We start from the raw sequence: 27,264 nt of genomic DNA on the forward strand, positions 1-27,264 counted from the left end.
CCCGCCCTGACCACCCACCCTGACCACCCGCCCTGACCATCCTGACCACCCGCCCTGACCACCCGCCCTGACCACCCTGACCACCCACCCTGACCACCCACCCTGACCACCCTGACCACCCGCCCTGACCACCCACCCTGACCACCCGCCCTGACCACCCTGACCACCCGCCCTGACCACCCACCCTGACCACCCACCCTGACCACCCACCCTGACCGCCCACCCTGACCACCCACCCTGACCACCCTGACCACCCACCCTGACCGCCCACCCTGACCACCCACCCTGACCACCCACCCTGACCACCCCCCTGACCACCCACCCTGACCACCCACCCTGACCACCCACCCTGACCACCCGCCCTGACCACCCACCCTGACCACCCTGACCACCCGCCCTGACCACCCACCCTGACCACCCGCCCTGACCACCCTGACCACCCGCCCTGACCACCCGCCCTGACCACCCGCCCTGACCACCCTGACCACCCGCCCTGACCACCCACCCTGACCACCCACCCTGACCACCCGCCCTGACCACCCACCCTGACCACCCGCCCTGACAACCCTGACCACCCGCCCTGACCAACCACCCTGACCACCCACCCTGACCACCCGCCCTGACCACCCTGACCACCCACCCTGACCACCCACCCTGACCACTCACCCTGACCACCCACCCTGACCACCCGCCCTGACCACCCACCCTGACCTCCCACCCTGACCACCCACCCTGACCACCCACCCTGACCACTCACCCTGACCACCCACCCTGACCACCCGCCCTGACCACCCACCCTGACCTCCCACCCTGACCACCCACCCTGAGCACCCACCCTGACCACCCACCCTGACCACCCACCCTGACCACTCACCCTGACCACCCACCCTGACCTCCCACCCTGACCACCCACCCTGACCTCCCACCCTGACCACCCACCCTGACCACCTTGACCACCCGCCCTGACCACCCACCCTGACCACCCTGAGCACCCTGACCACCCGCCCTGACCACCCTGACCACCCACCCTGACCACCCGCCCTGACCACCCTGACCACCCACCCTGACCACCCGCCCTGACCACCCTGACCACCCACCCTGACCACCCGCCCTGACCACCCTGACCACCCGCCCTGGCCACCCTGACCACCCGCCCTGTCCACCCACCCTGACCACTCGCCCTGACCACCCACCCTGACCACCCGCCCTGACCACCTGCCCTGACCACCCGCCCTGACCACCCGCCCTGACCACCCGCCCTGACCACCCTGACCACCCGCCCTGACCACCCTGACCACCCACCCTGACCACCCACCCTGGCCACCCGCCCTGACCACCCACCCTGACCACCCGCCCTGACCACCCACCCTGACCACCCACCCTGACCACCCGTCCTGACCGCCCTGACCACCCACCCTGAGCACCCGCCCTGACCACCCACCCTGACCACCCACCCTGACTACCCGTCCTGACCACCCACCCTGACCACCCACCCTGACCACCCTGACCACCCGCCCTGACCACCCACCCTGACCACCCTGACCACCCACCCTGACCGCACACCCTGACCACCCGCCCTGACCGCACACCCTGACCACCCGCCCTGACCACCCGCCCTGACCACCCCCCCTGACCACCCTGACCATCCACCCTGACCACCCACCCTGACCACCCACCCTGACCTCCCGCCCTGGCCACCCTGACCACCTACCCTGACCACCCACCCTGACCACCCACCCTGACCACCCGCCCTGACCACCCACCCTGACCACCCGCCCTGACCACCTTGACCACCCACCCTGACCACCTGCCCTGGCCACCCTGACCACCCACCCTGACCACCCACCCTGACCACCCGCCCTGACCACCCGCCCTGACCACCCATCCTGACCACCCGCCCTGACCACCTGCCCTGACCGCCCTGACCACCCACCCTGACCACCCACCCTGACCACCCACCCTGACCACCCGCCCTGACCACCTTGACCACCCATCCTGACCACCCGCCCTGACCACCCGCCCTGACCACCCACCCTGACCACCCACCTTGACCACCTTGACCACCCACCCTGACCACCCACCCTGACCACCCACCTTGACCACCCACCCTGACCACCCACCCTGACCACCCACCCTGACCAGCCACCCTGACCACTCACCCTGACCACCCACCCTGACCACCCACCCTGACCACCCGCCGACCACTCGCCCTGACCACCCGCCCTGACCACCCACCCTGACCACCCGCCCTGACCACCCGCCCTGACCACCCGCCCTGACCACCCGCCCTGACCACCCACCCTGACCACCCACCCTGACCACCCACTCTGACTGCCCACCCTGACTGCCCACCCTGACCACCCACTCTGACTGCCCACCCTGACTACCCACACAATTCCCCACCCAACGTGGAGCCAGCTGCCCACATTATTGGGTATGCAGGTGAGGTGTGAGGCCTGCAATGTGTCTGAGCTGCTCGATGCAGCACAATACAGCCGGTTATTGTTTAGGGAACTGTGGGTGGAGGGAGGGTCTGTGTGCAAACTGTGTAAAAGGCTCAGTGCGACCCCACAAGTTACTTAAATTAGTAAAGTGAAAACAGAGCTGGTGCACAAACGGGATTGGAGCAAAACCACAGCTTTTGGCAATGTCACAGCTCACAGGGTGTTGTTCAGTTTGGAGGCCCCATAGCAACAGAGAAACCTTCTTTGCCTCACAGAGATTTTTTTTAAATTGCTCTTTTAATTCTCTCTTAACAGATTGAGGTGTCTGTGCCCAACTTTGACAGTGATTCTGAGAAGCGAGTAAGGAGGGGTCTCCCCACCCCATGGACCCTAACACCATGCTGAAGACTCGCATGTTGATTGTGAGCATACTGTTCGCCAGGTTCTCACCAGTCCTCGTGGGAGGTAACAGTCACTTTTTCCTTCTCTGTAATGTTTTGCTACATAAGACTAGAAAGAAATAAAGGACTTGCATTTGTATAGCGCCTTTCATGACCTCAGACATCCCAAAGTGCTTTACAGTCAATGAAGTACTTCTTGAAGTGTAGTCACTGTTGTAATGTAGGAAACGCGGCAGCCAATTTTTGAGCAAGGTCCCACAAACAGCACTGTGATAATGACCAGATCATCTGTTTTAGTGATGTTGGTTGAGGGATAAATATTGGCCAGGGCACCGGGGAGAAATCCCATGCTCCTCTTCAAATAGTGCCATGGGATCTTTTACATCCACATGAGAGAGCAGATGGGGCCTCGGTTTAACGTCTCATCTGAAAGACGGCACCTCCAACGGTGCAGCACTCCCTCAGTACTGCACTGGATTGTCAGCCTGGATTATGTGCTCAAGTCTCTGGAATGGGCCTTGAATCCACAATATTCTGACTTAGAGGCAAAAGTGCTACCCACTGGGTGGGAATGGATGAGGAAGACTATTCGGCCCATACTAACTCATTCATCCAGAGAGACACTACAGACCCCCAATCTCACCATCCAACTACCTCTTAAATGATTCCAGGGTTTTTGCCTCCACCACCCAATCTGGATGTCCATTCCATGTGGTGATCACTGTTCGTGCAGTGAAAAATTCCTGATAACTGTCAAAAATTTACTGTTCCTCAGTTTGACCCTGTGTCTCATTGTCCTACTGTCAAGGTTTAATTTGAAGGACTGTTCTGGATTCAATGCCATTTACTATCTTACATACCTCTATAAGATCATTCTTTCCAAGAGTGAGGAGTCTATGTTGCTCCATAATTGAGTGCGCAGACACTAGCACCTGTAATTTCCACGGGGACTCTTCCGGTGTAACGTTGGTAGAGGATCAGCGGAAATCCCAGAGAAACAGCGGAAACGAGGTTACTGCGGAAGACTGGGGATTTCCCATGAAAATTCTACCCCTAAGTGTCAGCCCTGTAGCTCTTCTCTGCACTGCCTCCAGATTATAAGCATCTCTCAACGACAGCACCATCTTGCATTTGTATAGCACCTTTAACATAGGAAAACATCTCAAAGAGCTTCACAGGAGCATTATTAGACACAATGTGACACTGAGCCACATAAGGAGATATTAGGACGGGTGACCAAAACCTTGGTCAAAGAGGTAGGTTTTAAGGAGCGTCTTAATGGAGGCGAGAGAGAGGTAGAGATGCGGAGAGGTTTAGGGAGGGAATTCCAGAGCTTAGGGCCTAGACAGCTGAAGGCACGGCTGCCAACGGTGGAGCAAAGGAAATCGGACATGCACGAGAGATCAGAATTGGAGAATTGAGTTGTATGGCCATGGAGGGATTTGAAAGCGAGGATGAGAATTTTAAATTTGAGGCGTTGCTGGACCGGAAACCAATGTAGGTCAGTGAGCTCAGGGGGTGATGGGTGAACGGGACTTGGTGCGAGTTAGGATACGAGGGGTGATGGGTGAATGGGACTTGGTGCGAGTTAGGATACGGGGGGTGATGGGTGAACGGGACTTGGTGCGAGTTAGGATACGAGGGGTGATGGGTGAACAGGACTTGGTGCGAGTTAGGACACGGGGGGTGATGGGTGAACGGGACTTGGTGCGAGTTAGGATACGAGGGGTGATGGGTGAACGGGACTTGGTGCGAGTTAGGATACGAGGGGTGATGGGTGAACGGGACTTGGTGCGAGTTAGGACACGGGGCAGTGAGCTCAGGGGGTGATGGGTGAACGGGACTTGGTGCGAGTTAGGACACGGGGCAGTGAGCTCAGGGGGTGATGGGTGAACGGGACTTGGTGCGAGTTAGGACACGGGGCAGTGAGCTCAGGGGGTGATGGGTGAACGGGACTTGGTGCGAGTTAGGACACGGGGCAGTGAGCTCAGGGGGTGATGGGTGAACGGGACTTGGTGCGAGTTAGGACACGGGGCAGTGAGCTCAGGGGGTGATGGGTGAACGGGACTTGGTGCGAGTTAGGACACGGGGCAGTGAGCTCAGGGGGTGATGGGTGAACGGGACTTGGTGCGAGTTAGGACACGGGGCAGTGAGCTCAGGGGGTGATGGGTGAACGGGACTTGGTGCGAGTTAGGACACGGGGCAGTGAGCTCAGGGGGTGATGGGTGAACGGGACTTGGTGCGAGTTAGGATACGAGGCAACAGAGTTTTAGATGAGCTCAAGTTTACGGAGGGTGGAAGATGAGAGGCCGGCCAGGAGAACATTGTCTGGAGGTAACAAAAGCATGGATGAGGGTTTCAGAAGCAGATGGGTTGAGGCAGATGGATGTAGGTAGTCTTGGTGATGGAGAGGATATGGGGTTGGAAGCTCAGCTCAGGGTCCAATAGAACCCCAAAGTTGCAAACGGTCTGGTTCAGCCTCAAACAGTGGCCAGGGAGAGGGGTGGAGTCGGTGGGCAAGGGAACTGAGTTTGAGGCAATCTCAGGTACCAAATACAGAATAACAGTGGGCAAATCAATCGAATTGCAAATTGTGAGGCCAATCATTGGCCAGTAACCTCCCCAAGGTCATTGCCCAAATTGCGAGGCCAATCATTGGCCAGTAATCTCCCCTAGGGTCATTGCCCAAATTGCAAGGCCAATCATTGGCCAGTAATCTCCCCTAGGTTCATTGCCCAAATTGCGAGGCCAATCATTGGCCAGTAACCTCCCCTAGGTTCATTGCCCAAATTGCGAGGCCAATCATTGGCCAGTAATCTCCCCTAGGTTCATTGCCCAAATTGCGAGGCCAATCATTGGCCAGTAATCTCCCCTAGGGTCATTGCCCACATTGTGAGGCCAATCATTGGCCAGTAATCTCCCCTAGGGTCATTGCCCAAATTGCGAGGCCAATCATTGGCCAGTAATCTCCCCTAGGGTCATTGCCCAAATTGCGAGGCCAATCATTGGCCAGTAATCTCCCCTAGGTTCATTGCCCAAATTGTGAGGCCAATCATTGGCCAGTAACCTCCCCAAGGTCATTGCCCAAATTGCGAGGCCAATCATTGGCCAGTAATCTCCCCTAGGGTCATTGCCCAAATTGCAAGGCCAATCATTGGCCAGTAATCTCCCCTAGGTTCATTGCCCAAATTGTGAGGCCAATCATTGGCCAGTAATCTCCCCAGGGTCATTGCCCAAATTGTGAGGCCAATCACTGGCCAGTAATCTCCCCTAGGGTCATTGCCCACATTGTGAGGACAATCATTGGCCAGTAATCTCCCCAGGGTCATTGCCCACATTGTGAGGACAATCATTGGCCAGTAATCTCCCCAGGGTCATTGCCCAAATTGTGAGGCCAGTCATTGGCCAGTAATCTCTCCTAGGAGTCAGTGACCAAATGGCTGAATGCAATAATGCGAATTATGAATCATTCAGCTCAGCATTATTTCCTCTTCATTTGCACTAGGTGACCTGTGCTCTGGAGGGCGTGACCTTTACGTCGACATTAGAGAGAACAGTCCAGATGGCACATTCATCGCAAAGCTCACCGTAAATGGCAACCCATCCACTGGAGAAATCAACCTGAATCTGACAGGAACGCACTTGGAGTGGTTTCGATTGGAAGAGAAAGTCATCAAGTTGAATGTGTTGCCTACCAGGCAGTTAGATCGAGAGGTACAGATGTGAGATGGGAGAGTCTGGAAGTCCTGGGATAGGAGAGTTGGACTTTGAGGTGATCTTGAAGTTTTCCAAATTCTGAGGGGGATTGACAAGATTGATCCAGGCAAATTATTCACCGTGGTGAAGACAGAAAATGCTGCAGATACACAACAGGTCTTTCAGCACCTGAAAAAAGACCGGTTAATGAGTGGAGGCCCTTTGTCCAAACTGCCGATAGACTTCTGGTGCCTTGCCCAAATCACCATTTGTCATGTTTGAGCCCAGTGAGTGTCAGCAGACTCTTCAGGGACATCACACCTTAGCCCCACACAATCCTCATTTGATATCCAAACACAGAGTATTCCCAATTGAACCAAGCTTCTGGTTTCAACATTCCTGGATTATGAAAGGAGGAAAATAAATCACCTCTGGTTCCTACTTCTCATCACTTTCCAGAGCCCGCTGTTGCGAGTATTGCGAGTGTAGACAGGCTGAGTTGTGATGCCTCCCACGGTCAACACTCAATGTGTAGGCTCACACGTGAAGAATGACCACTGGGCTGGGTGTTGAAGGATGTCTGCTGTCCATGGAAACCCTCCCCTAGTTTGAAACATTGCTTTAGAAATTGGCACGCCTGTTTTTCAGGGCGTGAAACAGGCATGATAGCTTTAACAGTGGGACAGCCACCCCAATTTGCCTGGGGTCCATTTTTCAGGCATCCCTAGCGACCTCCTAATAACAGGCACGGGGCCCTTGACATATGTAAATGAAGGTCCTAAGGCCTGTTTCAGGTCCTCTAAGCAGGGCTTGCATCACTAAGGATTCTTCAGCGGCTGCTGTAGCCACCAGTGAAAGTTACATTTATTTTGATTTTGATTCGGAAATCATTGCTGTGGAGGCAGGGGGAGCAGGAATGATCCCCCGACTCTGCACCACTTGCAATCGGCCTCCCCTCCTCCGTTAGCCATTCCAAGCCCCTCCACTTCCTGGGACTTACCTTCGGACTGCTACCGGCGAAGCAAGTGGCCCAATATTCATCTTAGTAAACCCACTAAGATGTAAACTCGCTGGATCGGCACCCCATCCACCACCTTAAACATTCACTCCCTCCACCACCGGCGCACCGTGGCTGCAGTGTGTACCATCTACAAGATGCACTGCAGCAACTCGCAAAGGCTTCTTCGGCAGCACCTCCCAAACCCATGACCTCTACCACCTAGAAGGACAAGGGCAGCAGGTGCATGGGAACACCACCACCTCCAAGTTCCCCTCCCAGTCACACTCTGTCCTGACTTGGAAGTATATCGCTGTTCCTTCATTGTCGCTGGGTCAAATTCCTGGAACTCCCTCCCTAACAGTACTGTGGGAGTACCTTCACCACACAGACTGCAGCGGTTCAAGAAGGGAGATCACCACAATCTTCTAAAGGGCAAGTAGGGAGGGGCAATAAAGGCTGGCCTTGCCAGCGATGCCCACATCCCATGAATTAATACATTTTTTTTAAACGGGCAAGCAATAATAATGAGACCCAAGTCCCAATTTCGGGCCGGCCTCAGGCCTCCCAGTTGGGGCCACTGGTTATGGTCTCGAAAAGCGGCCATGACCAATTTGTGCTTCACTGTCTTTAGAAGGGGTGATGATAGTATGCTGACTATTGAGTGTGAACGCTCCTCTAACATTGTGCATGTTTCTTTAACAGCTTCTAACCACACCCCTTCTCTTTGCCACGATAACCTGTACTGATGTCGCTTCTTCAACTCAGGTACATGTCATTTCATTCTAAGCCTATCCAAACATTTACTGATGGATGCCTGCAGATTGAAATAAAATAAATAACAATAACATATTTATTTAAGAAATACATTGCCCATCAATGCATGGACAGGAATGTCCAGTGCCAATGGACTTACACATCCCTTGGCTACAAGGGTATTGGGTCGATAAGGACATGGAGAGTGATCCATATCCCTGTTTTCCTTGTTCCTACCCAATGATGGCTCTAAGGGTGTCATATACTAAAGGTACCAGTTTGAGACCAGTACATACTGGCTGCGGAGTGGACTGTGTACGCCTGTGTTATACTGCTGCCTCTGTGTAATTCATTGGTTAGGGACAATGAAGCTCTACAATCTGGTTACCGACTTCCAAGTATTAGTAGTGAACCAAATTGCGCTGGCCAGGAATTTTCAAACTTTGTTCCAAACTGATTGGAGTTATACTGCAGCTGGTGTGTGAAGTCTAAGTGGAGGGAGTCTCCCTTCGGGAGATGGTCTAACAGCATTTGTCTAAAGAGGAAATAACAACAGAAAATGCTGGAAAAACTCAGCAAGTCAGGCAACATCCGTGGAGAGAAATTTGAGTTGACGTTTCGGGTTTGACCCTTCTGACCCGAAACGTCAACTCAAATTTCTCTCCACGGATGTTGCCTGACTTGCTGAGTTTTTCCAGCATTTTCTGTTGTTATTTCGGATTTCCAACATCTGCAGTATTTTGCTATTGTCTAAAGAAGAACTGGTGACCATACACTAAAATGATATGTCACGGCATGTGATAATCTGAAACCTAAACGTGTTTCACATCGACCCACAATGTGAAGTACAACTAGCCCACAAGAACATCCTGAGCCAAGCAGCGAGGGTAATGTTTCACTGCTTCTGAAGCTATTCTTTTCTGAAAACAAGATCAGATGATTATAACATCAACAAAGCTCAGGGCAAAAGTAACTTAAATAGTAACGAGTTGTATTGAGTCTACAGCACAGAAACAAGCCATTTGGCCCAACTGGCCATTGTTTATGCTTCACATGAGCCTCCTCCCACCCTGCTTCATCAAACTCTATCAGCATAACCTTCTATTCCTTTCTCCCTCATGTGTTGATCTAGTTTCCCCTTAAATGCATCTATGCTATTTGCCTCAACCACTCCTTGTGGTAGTGAGTTCCACATTCTAACTACTCCCTGGGTAAAGAAGTTTCTCCTGTATTCCTTATTGGGTTTATTAGTGACTACCTTATATTTATGACCCCTAGTTTTGGTCTCCCCCACAAGTGGAAACATTTTCTCTACTTCCCATATGTTGCTTTTTCTTGTGAGGGTAATGCACCCGCTTGTTATTTTCCCCGCTTTACCCTGCCCCCTCCTCTCCCCTGCTGAGTCTTCCCATGCCACTCTTGACTGAGAGGGTGGGTTTTGGGTCTGTACCAGGGCAACAGGCAAAGCACGCTCCTCCCTCTGATCTTCCTGCCCTCTCCCCAGCCCACTGACTCTGATCAGGAACTCAGCCAAGCGGGGGACTGCTGCATCAACCCAGCTTCCCCTGCATTGGTACCAGCACCATCAGTGCTAACTGATGGCGTGGACTGCCTTGTAGAGCTGTCAATGTGGGTTCAGTTGAAGCAATCAAAAATACTCTTGCTTAGATAGGGCAGAGAGTAATTGGTAAAAGAACCAGAGGGGATGAGGAGACATCTTTTTACATAGCGAGTTGTTGTGATCTGGAATGCAATGCCTGAAAGGGCGGTGGAAGCAGATTCAATAGTAACATTCAAAAGAGAATTGGATAAATACTTGAAAATGAAACATTGGCAGGGTTATGGGGAAAGAGCAGGGGAGTGGGCTCCTTCTGTGCTGGCTGATTCTATGATGTTATCACAGTCAGTGCTCCTCTGAACCTTCTTCCCTTGTTCCTACCGAACTACAAATATGCCATTCTACAACCTTCCTCCTCCTCTCTTTGTTAAAGTCTAAACTCATTACACCACCTCTTACACTAACTGATTCTTTCCTAGAATCTCAACTGTAGACCTCCTTAGCACCCTTAGTCATTCTTTCTTCCTACAATCAAGGGGTATGGGGAGAGAGCGGGAATATGGTATTGAGATAGAGGATCAGCCATGACCGTGTTGAATGGTAGAGCAGGCTCGAAGGGCCGAAGGGCCTACTCCTGCTCCTATTTTTCTATGTTTCTATCCTCATGCTTTTAAAACCCAGGCTAATCATTAATACCTGCTTTATCTCATCTTCTCTCCAATTTGTGAATCAACCTTGGTGGGGCTTGCACCACGGACCTTACCTCATAGAATCATAGAAATTTACAGCACAGAAGGAGGCCATTCGGCCCGTCGTGCCTGTGCTGGCTCTTTGAAAGAGCGGTCGTGCTTAGTCCCACACCCCTGCTTTTTGTCCGTAACCCTGTGAGTTCCTCATCCTCAAGTATCCGTCCAACTCCCTTTTAAAATTATTATGGGATCAGCTTCCACCACCTTTTCAGGTAGAGCGTTCCTAATCCTGACAACTCATGACCTGGGTTTAAAGGGAAAGGACCGAAGCACTGGAGGAAGATGGATGGAACACCGGGTGTAGGTTTGACTGGTTGTGTGTTGCCCGGTTTCACTCAGATGCTGATGTTCCAGCTGTAACTTCGACAACAAATGGATGCTTTTGTCTTTTTGCAGATACACCACAGGCTAATGGTGCAGGTCCTCGATGAGAATGACAACCCACCAATATTCCTGAAAGAAAGTGTTCAGCCAATCAGCATCAGCGAGGTGAGAGGCTGACTGTCCGATGTCTCGTATATTAAAGGAAAAGAAAGAACTTGCATTTAAATAGCACATTTCACAACCTCAGGACGTTCCAAACCAGTCTAGTACGTATTTGAAGTGTAGTCACTTCTGTAATGTAGGGAACCGCGGTGGCCAATTTGCACACAGCAAGATCCCACAAACCACTATTCCAGAGACTTGAGCACATAATCCGGGCTGACTCTCCAGCGCAGTGCTGAGGGAGTGCTGCACTGTCAGAGGTGCCGACTTTCAGATGAGACGTTAAACCGAGGCCCCGTCTGTCCTCTCAGGTCGACATAAAAGATCCCATGGCACTATTATAGGTAGAACTGGGGAATTCTCCCCCGTGTCCTGGCCAATATTTATCCCTCAACCAACATCACTAAAACAGATGACCAGACCATTATCATATTACTGCTTGTGGGATTTTGCTGTGCGCAAATTGGCTTCTGCATTTCCTACAGTTCCAACAGTGACTACGCTTCAAAAAGTACTTCATTGGCTGTAAAGTGCTTTGGGACATCCTGAGGTCGTGAAAGGCGCTATATAAATACAAGTTCTTTCTTTCTTCTTCAGGCTTCTGTTTGAAAGCCACCCTTTAAACTAACTACTCCTTGCACTCTGACATTTCTGGGTTGCAAAGCCCCAAAGTTTCTGAAGCCTCTTTAAACTTATGTCTTTTGTTCCCCCCTCCCCCCACTCACAGCTGACACCAGTGGGCCAGGTTCTCTTCACACTGCAGGCACATGACAAGGATGGTGATGACCTCATCTACATGATTGACAGAGTGTCGGTAGGTGAAAGCTTAAGAGAGTAGAGGCTGAGACAACTGCCTTGAAGAGGAGTAGGCTGAATATCTGTTTGGGAATAGGGATGGTATAGAACCGTGCAGCACTGAAGGAGGCCATTCGGCCCACCCTGCCTATGCCGGCTCTTTAATAAGAGCTATCCAATTAATCCCACTTCCCCTGCCCTTTCTCCTTATCCCTGCAAATTTTTCCTTTTCAACTATTTATCCAATTCTCTTTTGAAAGTTACTATTGAATCTGCTTCCACCACCCTTTCAGGCAGTGCATTCCAGATCATAACAACTCACTGTAAAAAAAAAACTCCTCATCTCCCCTCTGGTTGTTTTGGCAATTACCTTCAATCTGTGTCCTCTGGTTACCGACCCTCCCAACAGTGGAAACAGCTTCTCCTTATTTACTCTATCAAAACCCTTCATAATTTTAAACACCTCTATTAAACCTCCTCTTAACCCTCTCAGCTCTAAGGAGAACAATCCCAGCTTCTCCAGTCTCTCCACGTAACTGAAGTCCCTCATCCCTCAGATGGTGAAATACTCTTTGGGAGACTACGCGTTCCTATGTTGCTGGGGCTGGGAGATGTTGAACGTGATGAGGAACCGGTGAAGGTTTAATAGCGGTGAGGCTGGATGAATATTCTAGAGTTTTGTTTCAGATCCCAGGGGCAGAAATTGCAATGACAGGTCGATGAAGCTGCTGTGCCTCCCGCAGCCCTTTAAACTCATGTCTGCCTTTTAACTCAGGGCCTAGCAGTGTTGGAAGCTTGTTTTACACGGACACGATTAACAACCAGCGTAAATGAGGGTATCTGAAATCACCACGTCATAACCACCTCATTTAAATATGCCCACCCATATTTGGGCATGTGGTTTAGTTGGTGTGTAAGACATTGTGTTGCAGTTTGTGACACCCAATTCCCTGAATCGCAGTAGGTTCTTGGGGGGAAAATTCGGTTGCTTTGCGCCTAAGAGGGCGCTAACGGGGCGCAAAGCAACTAGCGCCCGGGCGTGGCGCCGCCAACGCCTCTCACGAAATTCAGCGGGAGGTTAGCGGCGGCGGTAACCGTTAGCGCCCCGCATCATCGCCGTGCGCAGCGCCCCACTCACGATCTTCGGTAGCGCCCCCTGACTTACCGCCGGACGCTATGTCTGACGGGGTCAGGGGGCCCTACCTGCGGCCGGTGCGGTGCTAATTAAAGGTGAGGTGCCGGGTGGCCATTTTTGTTGCCGGCTCTAGATCCCCAGTGGCCCAGCTGGGCCCCGGGTCGCGCTGCGCAAGGCCCCTCCCCTTTAAGAAGGGGAGGAAGGCCTGCAATCCCTCTTGGGGCGCTACCGATGAATTTCGGACGTGGGGTCGCTAATCTTTTCGGGACGCTAAAAGTAACGCCCCAGCGAAGTTAGCGCCCCAAAGGGGGACCGACTCAATCTTTTAGAAGGCAGAAAGCTGAGGCAAATTGGGTCAGAGGGATGAGTTGAGAATGGTGATCTAGTCGACTCTGGGGTGTTTACCAATGGCACTGGAAGAGATCCGCGGACAGGCTGCACTCCCAACCTTTCATCACTGAGCTGACAGTGTAAAGAAGAGGATGAAGCTCATTTTAAAATGGGGGCAAGGAGGAACATTGGGGGTAGAAGATGTAGCTCGTTGCTTAGGGGCAGAAAACAGGGGCAATGAAGGCCAATTTCAAGGACCAACATCCTGCCTCCAAAGGACGGCTAAAAGAAGTCTGACCCGTTATTGGAAAGGGCCATTTTTCAGGCATCCTTGGAGTCACTTCTCAAACATTAGGCCCCCTCTTGGAAATTGGACATCATAGAGCAGGAGCCAAACCTGCTCCACTCCAGATTCGACAGCACGTGGCCACTGATAGGATAGTTTTGAAGGAAAAATAATTTAAATAAATCGTTAGCTGAGGAGCAGGAGGATCAGGAATGCTTCCCTCGACTCCACAATTTCCCGATCGCACCCCCTCCCCCACCCACCGCCATCCCGGAATCTACCTTCGAGCCACTGCTGGCAAGGCAAGCAACCCGAAATTCATCTTTTTAAGATGGGCGAGCTGTCTGTGGAGCTGCCGGCTGCTCACCCAACTGATGTTAATGAGGCCTGAGGCCCAATTCGGGCCGGCTTTCGGCCTCCCAATAAGGTGCGCTACACCCATTTCAGGCCCGAAAACGGACCAAATGCAATTTCCACCAAATCTGGTTTGAAACCTAGGCGAAGGTTCCAGGTCCACAGAGAAGGACACCTACCAAGGTGGGAAAGAGAACGGTAATTACGGGAATCAATAAATAGCGGTTGGGTGACCCCATGCTTGATTTTTAAAAGCCTGAAAATTTTATGTGGAAAGGAAGACTGTGGGAGGGGAGGGCTCCAAGCTATAAAAGCTCAGGAGAACATGAGTTGGAGTAGGAGTAGGAGATGGTGTATTGAATCTTGATGGTGAGGAAGCTGGGCAGGGGGAGGTGGGGCTGGTGCGGGGGCGAGGGGCTTTAATCAAGAGTTACATGCTCAGGTGGAGCAAGAGAGGAAAGTTGAAAGGAGAAGTGACTACAGTAATATCAAAAAAAAGACAAGAAAGGTTGCAATGGATAGAGAGGGAGAGCAAGATAGAGAGAGTTTTGAGGGGAGAAGATTGTGTATCAGATGAGAAGCTTTTCTCTGTCTCCTCGCCTGCTGATCGATGAGTGACGTCTTTTGTTCTTTTGAACCCTGTCTCTCTGTTGTAGAGTGATGCAGAATTCTTCAGGATTAACTTGCCGAGCAGCGGGAAGGTCCTATTGGCCCAACGCCTGGATTATGAGACGAAGAAGGAGTTGGATCTGATTGTTTACGCCATGGTATGGAAACTCGATTTTATGCTGAGCTATATTGTTTTTTGGTGAGACATTGCCTGCAGTTTATTAACAAACAGAAATTAGAACTAAGGATGGTGTGGAGATGCCGGAGTTGGACTGGGGTGGACAAATGTAAGAAGTCACACAACATCAGGTTATAGTCCAACAGCTTTATTTGAAATCACAAGCTTTCGGAGCGCTGCTCCTTCATCAGGTGACGAAGGAGCAGCGCTCCGAAAGCTTGTGATTTCAAATAAAGCTGTTGGACTATAACCTGGTGTTGTGTGACTTCTTACATAGAACTAAGGAGACTGAGATAGTGGGGGTGATATCTATGGTGAGATTGAGATAGTGGGGGTGATATCTATGGTGAGATTGAGATAGTGGGGGTGATATCTATGGTGAGATTTAGATAGTGGGGGTGATATCTATGGTATTATTGAGATAGTGGGGGTGATATCTATGGTATTATTGAGATAGTGGGGGTGATATCTATGGTATTATTGAGATAGTGGGGGTGATATCTATGGTATTATTGAGATAGTGGGGGTGATATCTATGGTATTATTGAGATAGTGGGGATAATATCTATGGTATTATTGAGATAGTGGGGGTAACATCTATGGTATTATTGAGATAGTGGGGGTGATATCTATGGTGAGATAGAGATAGTGGGGGTGATATCTATGGTATTATTGAGATAGTGCGGGTGCTATCTGTGGTGAGATTGAGATAGTGGGGGTGATATCTACGGTGAGATTGAGATAGTGGGGGTGATATCTATGGTATTATTGAGATAGTGGGGGTGATATCTACGGTGAGATTGAGATAGTGGGGGTGATATCTATGGTATTATTGAGATAGTGGGGGTGATATCTGCGGTGAGATTGAGATAGTGGGGGTGATATCTATGGTATTATTGAGATAGTGGGGGTGATATCTGCGGTGAGATTGAGATAGTGGGGGTGATATCTATGGTGAGATTGAGATAGTGGGGGTGATACCTGTGGTGAGATTGAGATAGTGGGGGTGATACCTGTGGTGAGATTGAGATAGTGGGGGTGATATCTATGGTGAGATTGAGATAGTGGGGGTGATATCTATGGTATTATTGAGATAGTGGGGGTGATATCTATGGTATTATTGAGATAGTGGGGGTGATATCTATGGTATTATTGAGATAGTGGGGGTGATATCTATGGTATTATTGAGATAGTGGGGGTAATATCTATGGTATTATTGAGATAGTGGGGGTAACATCTATGGTATTATTGAGATAGTGGGGGTGATATCTATGGTGAGATAGAGATAGTGGGGGTGATATCTATGGTATTATTGAGATAGTGCGGGTGCTATCTGTGGTGAGATTGAGATAGTGGGGGTGATATCTACGGTGAGATTGAGATAGTGGGGGTGATATCTATGGTATTATTGAGATAGTGGGGGTGATATCTACGGTGAGATTGAGATAGTGGGGGTGATATCTATGGTATTATTGAGATAGTGGGGGTGATATCTGCGGTGAGATTGAGATAGTGGGGGTGATATCTATGGTATTATTGAGATAGTGGGGGTGATATCTGCGGTGAGATTGAGATAGTGGGGGTGATATCTATGGTGAGATTGAGATAGTGGGGGTGATACCTGTGGTGAGATTGAGATAGTGGGGGTGATACCTGTGGTGAGATTGAGATAGTGGGGGTGATATCTATGGTGAGATTGAGATAGTGGGGGTGATATCTATGGTGATATTGAGATAGTGGGGGTGATATCTATGGTATTATTGAGATAGTGGGGGTGATACCTGTGGTGAGATTGAGATAGTGGGGGTGATATCTATGGTATTATTGAGATAGTGGGGGTGATATCTACGGTGAGATTGAGATAGTGGGGGTGATATCTATGGTGATATTGAGATAGTGGGGGTGATATCTATGGTATTATTGAGATAGTGGGGGTGATACCTGTGGTGAGATTGAGATAGTGGGGGTGATATCTATGGTGATATTGAGATAGTGGGGGTGATATCTATGGTATTATTGAGATAGTGGGGGTGATACCTGTGGTGAGATTGAGATAGTGGGGGTGATACCTGTGGTGAGATTGAGATAGTGGGGGTGATATCTATGGTGAGATTGAGATAGTGGGGGTGATACCTGTGGTGAGATTGAGATAGTGGGGGTGATATCTATGGTGAGATTGAGATAGTGGGGGTGATATCTATGGTGAGATTGAGATAGTGGGGGTGATATCTATGGTGATATTGAGATAGTGGGGGTGATATCTATGGTGAGATTGAGATAGTGGGGGTAATATCTATGGTGAGATTGAGATAGTGGGGGTGATATCTATGGTGATATTGAGATAGTGGGGGTGATATCTATGGTGATATTGAGATAGTGGGGGTGATATCTGCGGTGATATTGAGATAGTGGGGGTGATACCTGCAGTGATATTGAGATAGTGGGTGTGATATTCGTGGGATCGCCTGCTCAGCTCCTGTGGTTATGTTGAATGTGCCGTGAAAACCTCAGGTAAACACCATTAGCACCCCTGGGGAAATCCACCATCATCCCCCCCGCCGCCCCCTACCCCAACTCCCTCCAGAGTGTCTGGTTGATTTTGAAGAGTGGCTTTGGGCCTAATTCTAAGTGATTTGCGACCTGTTGCCCTTTGGGTGGTTTATGAGTGGGCAGCTGACTTGAAGCACATTAAAAGCCAGGATTCTGAGAGGACCTACCTCATTCGGAAAGAAGGACCAAGGACCGAAGTTCAGGACACCACCAAGGTTGGAAAGAGCAGCAGGATAAATCAAGGAGTCACTAGGTGATAGCTAGCATGAGTTTGAAAAGCTTGCACATTATAAAATGAAGGAATGACTGAGGGAATTCTACAGTTTTACGGTCGTGGGGAAGAATGAGTTGCAGTAGGAGATGGTGCGATGAGTCTTGATTCTAACACAGTGAGGATGCAGGGGGAATGGATACTTGGATCTTGGAAAGAACAATAGAGGAAAGTTGAGAGAAGCAATGACCACAGTACTGTCAATAAAATAGAGAGACAAGAACAAGAGAGAGAGAGAAAGAGAGAGAGAAATAAAAAGAGGAAAAATTGGAGAGAGAAAGAGAGAGATGAGAGAGAGAGAGAGAGATTAAAGTTACCATCAGAGTTTTTTAATTTCATTATGAACCAAACCTTGCCCGGAATTTCCTTGGAGTTGTTCCCGCTTCACCACCATAATTTTATTGGATATATGGCGGCAGAGCAGGAACAGCTCTGAGGAAATTCCAGGCCCTCGTTTATTGTCCAGGTTACTTCTGTTGTTATGACCTTCCACCGTGCCCCTCCTCATTTAGTTGGGTCAGCTATCTTACTACTGACACATTTCCTTCACCAACCTAATGGTGACCTTTCACACAGGAAATGAATACCAAGGAGAGACACAACATAACAGCGAAAATGACCATCAGTGTGCTGGACGGGGATGACCAGTACCCAAGATTCCTTCCATGCAACTTCCTGTCACATGGAGAGGCCAGAATCTGTGTCAACCCAATCTACACAGGAAATGTCACTGAGACAAAGCTGCTGGTAAGGGGGAGTCATGGGGAACACTCTGGCTGGAATTTTCTGGAGGTATGCAGGTTGTGGGGCTGACTTTAATGACCGGGCCTGATTTGAATATGAGGCCTCAGATTCCTGCCCGCAGCCAGCCAGATTGAGAAGCCGGCTGGCTGCGGCCGGGTAGGCCTCAGTTGTGGAGAGGGAGCGAGGGGTTAGTCCAGGGGAGGGATCCCGGTGGAGTGGGGGGGGGGGCGTTCGGGGAATGGCTGCCTCGGGGATTGCGGGGAGGGAGGTCAAGGTAGACTGGAGGAGCGGTAATTGGCGGGGGCCCATTGTAGGATTGTAGGGGGTCAGCCAGGGATCGGGGGGATCGAGGATCGGCGGGGGGTTGGGGTGTCGGCCAGGGATCGGGGGGATCGAGGATCGGCGGGGGGTTAGGGTGTCGGCCGGGGATCGGGGGGATCGAGGATCGGCGGAGCGTTGGGGTGTCGGCCAGGGATCGGGGGGATCGAGGATCGGCGGGGGGTTAGGGTGTCGGCTGGGGATCGGGGGGATCGAGGATCGGCGGAGGGTTGGGGTGTCAGCCGGGGATCGGGGGGATCGAGGATCGGCGGGGGGTTGGGGTGTCGACCGGGGATCGGCAAGCGGGAGAGAGAGGATCGGAGCCAGCCACCGGAGGATTGTGGCCGGCCTCGGCATCATTGGTGGGGCGGGCCGTGAGGCCTCATGGTGAGGATCGGAGGCCTGGGCAGCGATTGGAGGCCTCGGGTTGGCTGCCTGTCCCCCTGTTCCGCCTCCTGCAAAACCAGAAGTGGGCAGGTTGGAGGCGGGTTCAGGTCAGGAATCCCATTTTTAACAATTTAACTGCCCCCAGGCGCCAAACCCACCCGTTGTTTTCAGGGAAAATTCCAGCCTCAGAGCTGGGAGGAGGGTCATCATCATTGATTAAAAATTAGATGTATGGGGTTGGATGTTTGAAAGTCCACCACAGGATCATCGCGACTACCACCGTGATCTCGGCCCAGCTTCCTCCTCATTACTTACACAGGGCTAGTGTTGCCAACCCTCCAGAATTGGCCTGGAGTCTCCAGGAATTAATCTCCTGAACACTGCTCGGAAGAAAAGTGACAGGGATATTATTAAAAATTGTGCGAGATTTATTCATTTTCTTTGAATGCTTTTGTTTATTAGTTATAAAAATATTGGAGACGAGATAAAAAGGCTGTTTGACTGACAGTGAAGAAACATTCAATTGGGTAACAAAGAGCCTGGTCATTTTCCAATTGGCGTGGGAAGGCGGGGCTCTGTGAAGGTGGACATGTCAGGTGACCAATGGTGGGGGCGGGGCGGTTGGAGGCAGTCGGTCATGTGATGAAACTCCAGGAATATGTCCGACCAGAGTTGGCGACCCTTGTAGGAAGGCTCTAGATGGGACATCCAGCAATGAGGAGGCCCACTGCCACGGGCGGGGGAGAGATGCAGTGGGGCTGCGGGAGGCCATCGGAAGAGGGGGAAGCCCATTTAAAAGGGGGCAGAAGCCCCCCTGAGGAATGCACCAATTAAAGCCGAGGCCTTGAGGATTGGGATCTTTACGGAGGGAGAGGGGGCCATTACTGAGTCCCCGTCCCTCCAATCAATTAGGGCGCTCGTCCTCTGCTATCCCAGGGTCCAATGTCACTCTTCTCTGGCAGTCTCTGGGGTTGGTGCTAAGTAGGGAATTTGAGCGCATTGCCAGGACCCTCCTTCCTGTCGTCCTTTACATGGATCAGGGAGATGAAAAAAGAAAGACAAAGAAAGAGTTGCATTTATATAGCACCTTTCCAACTGCCAGACATCCCAAAGCGCTTTACAGCCAACAAAGTACTTTTGAAGTGTAGTCAATGTTGTAATGTAGGAAATGCAGCAGCCAAATTGCGCACAGCAAGCTCCCACAAACAGCAATGTGATAATGACCAGATCATCTATTTTAGTGATGTTGATTGAGCTCTAAAAATTGGACAGGACACCAGGGCTAACTCCCCTGCTCTTCTTCAAATAGTGCCATGGGATCTTTTATGTCCACCTGAGAGAGCAGATGGGGCCTCAGTTTAACGTCTCATTAGGAAGACGGCACCTCCGACAGTGCAGCACTCCCTCAGTACTGCACTGGAGTGTCAGCCTAGATTTTTGTGTTCAAGTCTCTGGAATGGGACTATGAGCCCACAACCTTCTGAGGCGATGAGGCTACCAACTGAGCCACAGCAGCTTACCTGGCTGGGGCAGGGGGAGGAAACTGGAGGTCTGGGCAGGGGTGCAGCAGTAGTTCCGTCTGATAGAGTTTCCTACGTTTTCGAGCCCATGAGGACAATGCATTTTAGACTTGGAGGATCGGTCTTTCTGGGTAAAAATAAGTTGCTGGTGGGTGACATCTTGTGGAAGGTGTTAGCTTTTGCCAGGGTCCCGGATTAGCACATTGTATCCCTGGACAATCTTCACACCAGGGTCCCAGATTAACACATTGTATCTCTGGACAATCTTCACCCCAGGGTCCCGGATTAACACATTGTATCCCTGGACAATCTTCACACCAGGGTCCCAGATTAACACATTGTATCTCTGGACAATCTTCAGCCCAGGGTCCCGGATTAACACATTGTACCCCTGGACAATCTTCACCCCAGGGTCCCAGATTAACACATTGTATCTCTGGACAATCTTCACCCCAGGGTCCCGGATTAACACATTGTACCTCTGGATTATCTTCACGCCAGGGTCCCGGATTAACACATTGTACCTCTGGACTATCTTCACCCCAGGGTCCCGGATTAACACATTGTATCTCTGGACAATCTTCACCCCAGGGTCCCGGGACAGCACATTGTATCTCTGGACAATCTTCACCCCAGGGCCCCAGATTAGCATATTGTATCTCTGGACAATCTTCACCCCAGGGTCCCAGGACAGTACATTGTATCTCTGGACAATCGTCACCCCAGGGTCCCGGATTAACACATTGTGGCCTAGAAATTCGGTATAGCCACATTTGGGGCGCTAGTCCTGGCAATGCGCAAAGTTTAGTGCCAGGCGCAATTTAGCGCCACCTAGCGCGATATTGGGTTGCAGCGCCCCTAAAGGTGATTGCGGCGCTAAATCAGGCGCTGCACGCTAATCTTAAGGCGCTAACCCGGAGGCGCAACCCAATTTCGCGGCGGCGGGGCGCAGTGAGGGTGCTGTCAATAATCACTTTCCCTGAGACACACTGGCGCCGGCCAGCTCTTAAAGGGGCAGGTCAATTGGCATCACCAGACACACTAACTGCCTTGTAGGCCTTCAAAGCAGTGGGAGCCTACCTGTGGCGCACCAGCCTAGCAAGACATGGAAAGGGTGAGGCAGAGGGCGGAACGCCTCACTGATGGGGCATTGGATGCTTTGGTTGGCGCAGTGGAATCAAGGCCAAGGAAGATGGTCGGAATGTGATTTATGTTTTGGACAGTCTCCCGGGTGTGAGAGGCAGTTATGTGCCAGTGTATTAGTTTTGCTTTCTGTTGCCATAGCTTTCTCATGTTTGAAGGAACCACATTTTGTGTAATGAAACACTTTCTTCATTTACAATGGCCATGCCTTCTATTTACATGCATCTTGCCCTTCACAGGCTTGGGGGTATCAGACCGGTTCCATTCCTGTTCTTGGAATGGCAGCAAGCATTCCGTGAGAGGGGCCTAGAAGCTACTTCTGATCAGCCTCTGACGCGCAGCCTGAGAAGAGCCGCTCGCGTAGAAGTTCAGGCCAGCAGGCATCTTCTCAGCCACCAACAGAGATCTCCTGCACCTTATCTGAGGCTGCAGATCTGGCTGAAGCAGCTGGCGCAGCTCAGTCACCACCTCCTTTCTAAATCGCAGCCTTCTGACACACTGCTCCTCCAGCATGTTCATGTAGGAAAGCTGCTGTCGGAAAACCCTGCCAGCGTAAGGTCTGCTGTGGCGACGTCTGTTGGCCCTCCTCCGTCTGGCCATGCCCGCCCCCCTCTCCCAGCGTCTCAGTGCCCTTTCCAGATGATTCAGCAGCAGGACGTTCCCCTCCAATGCAGCCCCCATAATAAGTGCCCACAGGAATGCTCCCCATTGTCAAGGCTCACCAACAGCAAGGTGATGGTCAGAAGGCTGAAGATTGTCTGCCTGCGCTGGCTCAGTGGTCAGCTCAGTGTGCAGCTCAGCAACTCTTTGTAGCTCTCGAGGAAGTTGTGCTCCAAAAATGGCTGCCGCTTTTAAACCACACCAGTCCCCTTTAAATAACGCTCCTCCAGCCCGAGAGCGACTTGGTAAGGCCCAGGTAAGCTGTCACTATTAGCGCCAGGCGCTACGGAGGGGGGCGCCACTGAATTTCCGGTCCAGGGCGCCCAAAAGGCGTTGCACACTCAAATGACGTCATAATCAGCCTGCGTCCATGAGTGGGCGCTAAGATTTAGCACCGGCGCAAAATGCATGCTCAATATGGGGCGAGGCGCTAGGCGCCCTGCGCCCGCCTGGAAATTGGCTAGCGCCCCACTTCTCAGCCTCTTTAGGCGTTAATCGGTGGCGCTAACAACCGAATTTCTCCCCCTGTATCTCTGGACAATCTTCACCCCAGGGCCCCGGATTAACACATTGTATCCCTGGACAATCTTCACCCCAGGGTCCCGGGACAGCACATTGTGCCTCTGGGCAATCTTCACCTCGGGTCCCAGATTAGAACATTGTACCCCTGGACAATCTTCATCCCAGGGTCCCGGGACAGCACATTGTACCCCTGGACAATCTTCACCCCAGGGTCCCGGGTTAGCACATTGTATCTCTGGACAATCTTCACCCCAGGGTCCTGGGACAGCGCACTCTACCTCTGGACAATCTTCACCCCAGGGTCCCGGATTAGCACGTTGTACCTCTGGACAATCTTCACCCCAGGGTCCCGGTTTAGCACATTGTACCTCTGCATAATCTTCATCTCAGGATCCTGGCTTCAAAAACAACCCTGATGGTTGGGATGAAATTCTGCTCCATTTGCTGGTTGTGAGGATCCCATGTGAAGGAGTTTTGACCATTTCCATTGTACAAAGCTGCCCTAATTACATAGAATTACATAAATTATACCGTACAGAAACAGGCCATTCAGCCCAACCAGTCCATGCCAGTGTTTATGCTCCACTCGAGCCTCCTCCCATCCTTCCTCATCTAACTCTATCAGCATAACCCTATATTCCCTTCTCCCTCATATGCTTATCTAGCCTCACCTTAAATACATTTATGCTATTTGCCTCAACTACTCCCTGTGGCAACTAGTTCCACATTCTCACCATTTTCTGGGTAAAGAAGTTTATTCTGAATTCCCTATTTGATTTCTTGGTGACTATCTTATATTGATGGCCTCTAGTTCTGTTCTTCCCCACAAGTGGAAACATTCTCTCTGTATCCACTCTATCAAAACATTTCATAATTTTAAAGACCTGTTTACCTGAGGTCACCCCTCAGCATTCTCTTTTCAAGAGAAAAGAGACCCAGCCTGTTCATCCTTTCCTGATAGGTATAACCTCGCAGTTCTGGTATCATCCTTGTAAATCTTTTTTGCACCCTCTCCAGTGCCGCTATATCTTTTTTATAATATGGTAACCAGAACAGTACGAAGAACTCCAAGTATCGTCTAACCAAGGTTCGATACAAGTTCTCTATCTCATAACTTCTCTACTTTTCAATTCTATCCCTCTAGAAATAAACCCTAGTGCTTGGTTTGCTATTTTTATGGCCTTATTAACCTGCGTCGCTACTTTTAGTGATTTGTGTATTTGGAATCCCAGATCTCTTTGCTCCTCTACCCCATTTAGATTCTTATTTTCCAAGTAATAATACAGAAGGTTGTGGATTCAAGTTCCATTTCAGAGACCTGAGCAGAAAATTCTAGGCTGACACTCCAGTGTAGTACTGAGGGAGTGCAGCACTCTCGGAGGTGCTGTCTTTCAGATGAGATGTTAAACCGAGGCCCTGTCTGCTCTCTCCGGTGGAAATAAAAGATCCCATGGCACTATTTCGAAGAGCAGGGGAGTTCTCCCCAGTGTCATGGCCAATATTTATCCCTCACTCAACATCAGTAAAAACAAGATTATCTGGTCATTATCACATTTTTGGTTGTGGGAGCTTGCTGTGTGCAAATTGGCTGCTGTGTTTCCTACATTACAACAGTGACTACACTTCAAAAAGTACTTCATTGGCTGTAAAGCGCTTTGGGAAGTCCTGAGGTTGTGAAAGGCACTATATAAATGCAAGTCTTTCATTCTAATTCAGCATAAAACTGGCAGTCTCACTCAGAGACCACGGAAAGGTGGGTGTGAGAACTGGACTCTGCCACGCTGATGCAATAGGAGGTGCTCTTGCAAGGTTGGGGTTAAGGCATCGTGTTGAAGTAGAGTTGAGGCAGTTTTTCTCTCTATCTAACACATGCTGCAGTTGGCCTAACATTGAGGACATGAAATGGGAAAGTGTTCCATTCCCCAGCACTGACTGGCTTCATCGTATTGCCGAATTTCAAATTGTGTTGCAACAAATCTGCAAGTATGCCCAATTTTTGCTGATTTCAGTTTTCTTCTATTACAGTATCATGCTCTCCCGCTCTCCCCAGGCCCCATATTAGCAGAGGATGGAGACAAGGGACTTCAGACGCCAGTTACATACTCAATCCTCACAGGTCTGAGCTCTAAAAGACAAATAAATCAGTCCAAGTGGGCACTCTTTATCTTGAAGTAAAACAGCTAAAACATTCCACCATATGATAGCACTGAAGGTAGAGGGTGTAAAAGAGAATGTTATAACTGTGAGCCCTATGCTGAGCTGGGCTGGGGTCTCAGCGGGAGAGCTGGGCTGGGGTCTCAGTGGGAGTGCTGGGCTGGGTTGGGGTCTCAGTGGGAGAGCTGGGCTGGGGTCTCAGCGGGAGAGCTGGGCTGGGGTCTCAGTGGGAGTGCTGGGCTGGGCTGGGGTCTCAGTGGGAGAGCTGGGCTGGGGTCTCAGCGGGAGAGCTGGGCTGGGGTCTCAGTGGGAGGGCTGGGCTGGGGTCTCAGCGGGAGAGCTGGGCTGGGGTCTCAGTGGGAGTGCTGGGCTGGGATCTCAGTGGGAGGGCTGGGCTGGGGTCTCAGCGGGAGAGCTGGGCTGGGGTCTCAGCGGGAGAGCTGGGCTGGGGTCTCAGTGGGAGTGCTGGGTTGGGGTCTCAGTGGGAGAGCTGGGCTGGGGTCTCAGCGGGAGAGCTGGGCTGGGGTCTCAGTGGGAGTGCTGGGTTGGGGTCTCAGTGGGAGAGCTGGGCTGGGGTCTCAGCGGGAGAGCTGGGCTGGGGTCTCAGTGGGAGAGCTGCTGGGGTCTCAGTGGGAGAGCTGGGCTGGGGTCTCAGTGGGAGGGCTGGGCTGGGGTCTCAGTGGGAGAGCTGGGCTGGGGTCTCAGTGGGAGAGCTGGGCTGGGGTCTCAGTGGGAGTGCTGGGTTGGGGTCTCAGTGGGAGGGCTGGGCTGGGGTCTCAGTGGGAGGGCTGGGCTGGGGTCTCAGTGGGAGGGCTGGGCTGGGGTCTCAGCGGGAGAGCTGGGCTGGGGTCTCAGTGGGAGTGCTGGGCTGGGGTCTCAGTGGGAGGGCTGGGCTGGGGTCTCAGTGGGAGAGCTGGGCTGGGGTCTCAGTGGGAGAGCTGGGCTGGGGTCTCAGTGGGAGAGCTGGGCTGGGGTCTCAGTGGGAGTGCTGGGTTGGGGTCTCAGTGGGAGAGCTGGGCTGGGGTCTCAGTGGGAGAGCTGGGTTGAGGTCTCAGTGGGAGAGCTGGGCTGGGGTCTCAGTGGGAGAGCTGGGTTGAGGTCTCAGTGGGAGAGCTGGGCTGGGGTCTCAGTGGGAGGGCTGGGCTGGGGTCTCAGTGGGAGGGCTGGGCTGGGGTCTCAGTGGGAGGGCTGGGTTGAGGTCTCAGTGGGAGAGCTGGGCTGGGGTCTCAGTGGGAGGGCTGGGCTGGGGTCTCAGTGGGAGAGCTGGGCTGGGGTCTCAGTGGGAGAGCTGGGCTGGGGTCTCAGTGGGAGAGCTGGGCTGGGGTCTCAGTGGGAGAGCTGGGCTGGGGTCTCAGTGGGAGAGCTGGGCTGGGGTCTCAGTGGGAGGGCTGGGCTGGGGTCTCAGTGGGAGAGCTGGGCTGGGGTCTCAGTGGGAGAGCTGGGTTGAGGTCTCAGTGGGAGAGCTGGGCTGGGGTCTCAGTGGGAGAGCTGGGTTGGGGTCTCAGTGGGAGGGCTGGGCTGGGGTCTCAGTGGGAGAGCTGGGCTGGGGTCTCAGTGGGAGGGCTGGGCTGGGGTCTCAGTGGGAGGGCTGGGCTGGGGTCTCAGTGGGAGGGCTGGGCTGGGGTCTCAGTGGGAGAGCTGGGCTGGGGTCTCAGTGGGAGTGCTGGGTTGGGGTCTCAGTGGGAGGGCTGGGCTGGGGTCTCAGTGGGAGGGCTGGGTTGGGGTCTCAGTGGGAGGGCTGGGCTGGGGTCTCAGTGGGAGGGCTGGGCTGGGGTCTCAGTGGGAGGGCTGGGCTGGGGTCTCAGTGGGAGGGCTGGGCTGGGGTCTCAGTGGGAGAGCTGGGCTGGGGTCTCAGTGGGAGTGCTGGGTTGGGGTCTCAGTGGGAGGGCTGGGCTGGGGTCTCAGTGGGAGGGCTGGGCTGGGGTCTCAGTGGGAGGGCTGGGCTGGGGTCTCAGCGGGAGAGCTGGGCTGGGGTCTCAGTGGGAGGGCTGGGCTGGGGTCTCAGCGGGAGAGCTGGGCTGGGGTCTCAGTGGGAGTGCTGGGTTGGGGTCTCAGTGGGAGTGCTGGGTTGAGGTCTCAGTGGGAGGGCTGGGCTGGGGTCTCAGCGGGAGAGCTGGGCTGGGGTCTCAGTGGGAGGGCTGGGCTGGGGTCTCAGTGGGAGAGCTGGGCTGGGGTCTCAGTGGGAGAGCTGGGCTGGGGTCTCAGTGGGAGGGCTGGGCTG

At 52.1% G+C, this 27,264-nt stretch overlaps 1 protein-coding gene across 4 annotated transcripts in view; it reads left to right on the forward strand.

The window, feature by feature from the left end:
• The window catches only part of LOC147105806 (uncharacterized), a 62,146-nt gene that overhangs the window by 10,509 nt on the left and 24,373 nt on the right, over positions 1 to 27,264 (forward strand). For all 4 annotated transcript variants that reach the window (XM_086010567.1, XM_086010566.1, XM_086010569.1 and 1 more), the window contains exons 3-10: positions 2,760 to 2,909; positions 6,351 to 6,559; positions 8,244 to 8,306; positions 10,998 to 11,090; positions 11,815 to 11,901; positions 14,644 to 14,754; positions 18,172 to 18,342; positions 24,915 to 25,005. In XM_086010567.1, the coding sequence (XP_085866693.1) occupies positions 2,828 to 2,909; positions 6,351 to 6,559; positions 8,244 to 8,306; positions 10,998 to 11,090; positions 11,815 to 11,901; positions 14,644 to 14,754; positions 18,172 to 18,342; positions 24,915 to 25,005 (907 nt within the window). In that variant the 5' untranslated portion in view covers positions 2,760 to 2,827. The remainder of the gene's footprint in view (positions 1 to 2,759; positions 2,910 to 6,350; positions 6,560 to 8,243; positions 8,307 to 10,997; positions 11,091 to 11,814; positions 11,902 to 14,643; positions 14,755 to 18,171; positions 18,343 to 24,914; positions 25,006 to 27,264) is intronic.

This window comes from Somniosus microcephalus, chromosome 17, assembly GCF_052327205.1.
Source record: "Somniosus microcephalus isolate GS21.2 chromosome 17, FLI_Smic_1.0, whole genome shotgun sequence".
In the NCBI taxonomy this organism is placed as follows: Eukaryota; Metazoa; Chordata; class Chondrichthyes; order Squaliformes; family Somniosidae; genus Somniosus; species Somniosus microcephalus.